Source organism: Netta rufina (assembly GCF_964035555.1).
Source record: "Netta rufina genome assembly, chromosome: 8".
In the NCBI taxonomy this organism is placed as follows: domain Eukaryota; kingdom Metazoa; phylum Chordata; class Aves; order Anseriformes; family Anatidae; genus Netta; species Netta rufina.
This window is the reverse complement of record NC_140131.1, coordinates 6,122,242-6,128,409: the sequence shown is the minus strand read 5'-3', so window position 1 is coordinate 6,128,409 and position 6,168 is coordinate 6,122,242. Positions and strand designations below refer to the sequence as shown.

At 42.7% G+C, this 6,168-nt stretch overlaps 1 protein-coding gene across 1 annotated transcript; it reads right to left on the bottom strand.

The window, feature by feature from the left end:
- Positions 1 to 3,105: 3,105 nt before the first annotated feature.
- COA7 (cytochrome c oxidase assembly factor 7) lies at positions 3,106 to 4,941 on the bottom strand. The gene is made up of 3 exons (XM_084291554.1): positions 4,823 to 4,941; positions 4,611 to 4,751; positions 3,106 to 3,723 (listed from the first exon to the last, which is right to left on the bottom strand). The coding sequence occupies exons 1-3, from the start codon at positions 4,926 to 4,928 to the stop codon at positions 3,272 to 3,274; spliced, it is 699 nt and encodes a 232-aa protein (XP_084147680.1). The 5' UTR covers positions 4,929 to 4,941; the 3' UTR covers positions 3,106 to 3,271.
- Positions 4,942 to 6,168: the final 1,227 nt, after the last annotated feature.

The window sequence follows — 6,168 nt, the reverse complement described above, 5'->3', positions numbered from 1 at the left end:
TACCTGGGCAAGTTCCTCTCTCTCCCTCTCATTATAATAGAAAATTGCGAAAATTGCGAAGTCTCCCAGACCATCCACCTGGGTGGGCATGTACAGCTCTAAGGCCCTACGCTACCTTCACACATACGCTGCAGAAAGTTGTTACTCACAGCTGAATAAAGGTTACCAAGCTGCAAAACTGCTTTTATTACAATATAACGCAGAAACACAACCACCAAAACAAGTCTTTTTCTGTTTCCACGGGGTCATGCAGCTTCTTCACCTGGCACTCTTTTGTCCAGAATGAATCCAAATGACACACACAACATGATGTGGTGCCAATGGCTTTCACATCTCAGTACAAAACCAGTGCTCCATTAGCGATCTTTTCACAGCTGCAGGAGGCATCCTGCAGTGAATGCCTTCATGATTTAAAGCCATGTATTCATAAACGTATTTAATTAATTAGAGTTAGTCACCATTCCTTTTCAAGTATATTGCTGCTTTATTAAAGGATGTTGGCTGTATGCTTTCATCAATACAAACAAATAAAAGAGAAAACAGACAGTGGTTTAGGAGCTGTGAAGCTGACTTAAACTGATCTACTTTGAAAATAATCCACCGATCCTGCAGAGATCAGCCGGCCTTCCATATTTCCAGGTATGTTATTATAATTATGTATCTATCACACTTTATGACATCAGAGGCATTGGAGGAACAATTTTCTTCCCAAGAGGACATAAAATTTAGCCTTTGTAACATCAGGAAGACGTTCCAAAAAAAAGAAAAAAAAAAAAAAAGATACTGGCCTTTTGATAATTTCCTTGTAGTATCAGAGCAAGGTGGTTATAAACCAAGATTTGCAGTACAATTTTCACCTCATAACAGATTTCGATTACGTCTCCTGAACGCCGTTAAGAATAGATTGCTGGGAACATGGGAACATCATTAAGTACATATAACATGCCAAATGCAACAGACTGATCAGTTTTGATGTTTCATCATTATGGAATCCTATGAGACTCTGGAGTCTAATAGGAGCAGACCTTACGTACCTAATGCATCTGTTAAAGCATCATCAGCATCTGTATAAAATAGATATAGCTGTGTACCATGCAGGCAGCAAACTGTGTAAACAGAACCTGAAAACAATTTAAACTGTTTTTTGATGATGTTTTAGTATAACAGAAGAGTAATCCTTAATTTTGGCTTGCTTTTTAACTAGCAGTACAAAATTGAATTATACTTCATAAAGTTATCTGTGCTAACACATTTCATGCCTTTAACACAAATTTCATTTCATAATATTTAAAGTCTCTAAGTTTCTGTGAGTTTTCAAGTGCTATAAAAAAAAAATCCCTTCAACATGCACTCGATATGTGGCTTTAATTATCTGCAATATGTGTCACTTTTTTTCAGGACGTTCCCAGGTGCCTGCTCACTGTGCTGTCTGGAAGTTCCCAGGGGGATCACTGCCAGTTGTTAGTCCTCTTGGAAGAAAGCCTGTACCAGCATGGCAGGTTTCTTTGGACGGAGGATATGAACAAGCCGTTTGGAGGCAGTGAGTATTATGAACTCCAAGGAAAGATCAGGGCTTAAAATTTCATCCCATACCCCAATGCCTTGAGCCACCTGTAATTGCTTACTCCTGTACACCCAACTCCAAACTACTTTTTTACTAGACTGCCACACTCTTACTGCACAAGTAACATTTACTTACACTTACCTTTCCCAAGTGTTCCTCTAGAACAGCTCTGCTTTCTTGAGATGCTATAAAATGTTAACTGTCTTAACAAAAAAATTAATCTCACTTTTTTCACCACTAATTTTTTTGCAGGCTGCTGAAAACAGAACCATAGGCCTTAAACCTAAGGTATGCAAGAATGCTTGCCATATACTGCCATCTGTCGTTCCACTGTACCCCTGTGCCTCTGTAGATTTATTCAAGCAGTAAGCATATAGAGCATTCATGTTCTAAATCAGCAGTACCTTTACAACAAAATGTACACATGTGTATCACAAGCTTTACATGTCTGCATACACACCAAAATTGTAAAAAATTGTGATTGCATGAATATATTTACATATACTGCCCTACATATTTAGACTGCTGTGTCAGAAGGTGTAAGTTTAATTATGGTTTGTATATACATAATCTATGTGATCATGTTTAATTGGAGTCCAGCACCTAACCAGTTGGCACCTTGTTTTCTGAATCTATCAGAAAAAAAAAGTAGAACATAATGTTTCAAAAGCTGGCTGGAAACTAAAACAATTATTGTGTAATTGAGCAAGGAGGTTATCGCTGTGGAATGGAGAGCAATCCTAAAGCAGCCAGGCACATGTGGAAGTCAGATATACACTGACTAACTGGTTCACAAGATGCTGAAAACAACATTCAGGTTTTTAAAACCCAGGTGCATGTCTTATCTGAAAGGGAATCTCCTGCCTTGGATACTTACCTGTAATTCAGTATATCTAGGTCAATTCCTAGCTCTTTTACTTTTTTCTTCCACAGTCTGAAGCAGCTCTCTTAAACTCAGCCCCTTCAGCTCATCTGCCCAACAAAGTTAATTAATTTCCTTTCACTCCTGCTTCTCTCTTTCCTGCCCATTTCATTTGCAAGAGCTAAAGGCAGAGATGTCTTTATGTACACACTGCCATATAGGCTCATTTCTGTATTGGGCTTGCCATCATCTGGACATGACCAAAACGTTTCTGCCTTCAAACTAATCAGGAAAAGCTTCACACTCTAAGGACCTAAAGCAAAATTTACTCCAAACCTGGAATCACTGCAGACAGCAACAGGCACTGTCCAGGATCAACAGGAGGCATGGATGAGCCTCTCACAAAGCAAAAGACAGTATTTCTGTGTCCAAAACCTGCAAAATTAGCATGCTTTTAAAGTGAAAGCAGTTCAAGATCTGTGCTTGGTCCAGCCAGTGGTTAGCTCAGAAAATCTGTGAATTCCACGAGAGCCTCTGAAGGGCATGAACCTTTACACAGCAACAATCAATTCAGCCTGAGCTGAGCACAGTTTTTTCTGTGCTCAGATTTTTTCTTCCTTAAAGAGGAGAGGGATCAAAACAATACACGTAAAAACATACGTATTTAAAAAAGCAGAAAGGCACAGAGTTGGTCACATTTATTGCATTCAGAAAAATATAAACTTATTTGCATATGCAAATACTTACAGGATATTTATTGAGTGAAAACCATATGCTCATATGATTTAAATAACACATTCACTTGCCATTTAAAACTGCATTCTTGGTAATTGCAACTGACAGTTTTACTCCCCAAATGTTAAAGAACTTGAAGCTTCTTTCTGTTCTTTATGCAACTGTTTTGCCCTGTTTTTCAAATCCTCTGCCTTGGCATCATTCTTCTCAATGCCATCTCCCAGTTTGTACATTCGGCTGGCATTGGCACAGGCCCATATGTGACCCAGTTCACATCCTTTCAGTGAGTACTTCAAAGCACGGTTCATGTCCTTTGGGACTCCAGGTGCTCCTTGGAGATATATTACACTGAGGTTGAAGCAGCTAGGAGCAAAATTGCCATCACAGGCCTTTGTGTAATAGTCTCTAGCAGCAACTGGGTCAGGTTTATCATCATCATTTACTCTCCCATCATGGGCCAACAGCCCAACGTTATGACAGGCATTTACTGACTTCTTCCCACCTTTCTCACATGACTTCAAAAAGGATTTGTAGGCAGCTTTCAAATCGGGGTCAAGACCGCCTGTCAACGAAGAAACCAAGATTACTTACTGTAAGGATAACTTGAAACAGATGAGAGCTCTCTACTTTGCAGCAGTGCTCTCTGCGAAAGACAACAGCACTCCCTTGAGATACAACAGTCAAAATTTAGGACTTCAGAATCACTATTGTCTCAGTTCCAAAGACTTTGCTAATTTTCAAGTTAGGAAACCCTCATCCAATTCTCAGTAATCAGAATATTTTGTGCAGACAAAACGCTTTCCACCAGCACATATATGAAGATTCACAAATAACTTACACTAGGCAAAAGTATTATTTTGCCAGTATACCTGTACAAGTGCTGAGATTGTTACTAGCTTCAAATATAGTACAAATATCATATTTCTCACTGGTACTGTTATTTAAAAGACAACCCAGTAGTTTAACTGCATGCAAGGACAATGCAATGTCAGGTGGATATGGGGCCTACTTATGTGCCTGTAAGCAGAGCTACCAGTTTTAAGTCTATTTCTGTCTTACTTTCTGTAAGAAATTACAGCCAGACATGCATGTATCAAAATTTTTGGAACAGCGACATTCAGTGGTGGATATACTTACCACTTATAGGCATAATCGTAAAGAAATAATATATGTGGCAGCCTAAAATTCAGTAGGAAGCAGCTTAAGGTTTTCCCCCTTCCCTAGCTTTTATGATATGGCTATAAAAGGGGCAGGGCGTGCAGGTGTGCAGCAGTTTGAGATTAAAGGAAAAAAATAAAAAGGATTAAAGCCGCGATTCGGGGATCGGGAGGGTCCCGGCGCGCCGAGCCCGCGGCGCCTGAGGGCGCTGAGGGGAGGCACAGGGGGCCCCGGCCGGGCCCGGAGAAGGGAAGGCGGCGAGGCCAGCGGCCGGCCCCCGGCTGTGCCCACCTTTGCCGATGGCCTGGTAGGCCCCCAGCTTGTAGCAGCTCTCGCCGTGCCCGTGAGCCTCGCAGTTGTCGCGCAGCACCCGCGCCGCCGCCTGGAAGTCCTTCTTCACGGCGTCCAGGTAGTCGGCGAGCCGCTGGCAGCCTGCAAGGCACCGCCGGTCAGCGGGCAGCCGCCGGGCCCCGCGGACCCGGGGTCGCCCTGGAGCCGCTTACCCTCCGGGTCCTTCTCCTTGAAGCACTGGTAGCTGTACTCGACGTGCAGGTTCGCCAGGTAGTCCCTCACCTCCTCCTCGTCCTCGAAATTGATGAGGCCGGCCATGCCGCCGCGCTGAAGGGGCCGCCCCCGGCGCCTCCTCTTCCTCCTTCTCCTCCTCCTCTTCCTCCTCCTTCGCCTCCTCCTTCTCCTTCTCCCTCTCCTCCCAGCACCGGTTCCCGCTGAGCCCTATGAATCCAGCCTCAGCACGGGAGCCTTCTGCGGAGTCCCAAAATATAATAATACATCTGCAGTATTTTACCTGCCAAGGTTTGGGCCATTAGGATACGTATTGCTGAGGTTTTACCCACAGTCATCACGTCTGTAACTCGAGATGTTAGTGTGTGCATTAATACACGGCACAGCCAAGGAGACAGGGCTTTACTACCAACTCCATAACTTGCTGCTTGCATGTTTTGGTCTTGGATTTACGGCTGAATAATTTTTCAACTCAGTTTTAGGGCAGACGTGGTGCTGCTTTACCAGCAACTGTTCCTTTTTGTGGTACAAAAACTGATCTTGTGGATGCCTTCTGAAGAGATGGGAATCCTGCATCCCAGTATGTGTGAGCAGCAAGTGCCGGGGTTGTTGAAGGCACTAAGACTGGTAAGCAGATAACGACACATGACATGACCTAGTTCTCTAGCTATGGATGAATTTACAGTGCTAGACAGTGTGATATTAGGGTACTTGTACGAAATACGGCACAGTATCCAATTCCAGCGGTTTCCAGCACAAACAATCTTCCGAGAGTATAGCAGGACATTAGAAATTATATGACAAGTTGCTTAGTTAAAATCATTTTCAAAGAACAGTTGCTTTGTCCCAAATGATTTTCGTAGCATCACGCAGGCTTGTCAAGCTTTTAGGATAAATAAAACTCAGTTAAATCTTGTGTATAGTCTCCCATGTGAGGAAACCAGATTGTCTATTAACTGCTAGAGCTAATTGCTGGAACCATTGTGGGTCGGACTGCTGGCACCACCTGCTGGGCGTGCTGTCAAAATTCCCCTTGTAACTTCTATTCACATTATTGCTGTAGTATTTCCTTAAAACTTGTCAGGCTTTTCAGTGTTTGCATTGGGGTTATTACACATGGTCCACACGAAGCTTAAATCTCGTCTCCAAAGTGCATCAAGAAAAAGCATTGACACGTCTCTGAGAATGCAAGTGAGAAAATACACATTTTTAGTCCATGCTGACTGCTACCTGTCAGGTCCTCTTATGTTCTGGAGATTCTCTTGGAAGATTACCTGCTTTCTCTGAAAATCAGGCTTTGAAAAAACTCATTTTGCACAGGCTCAGT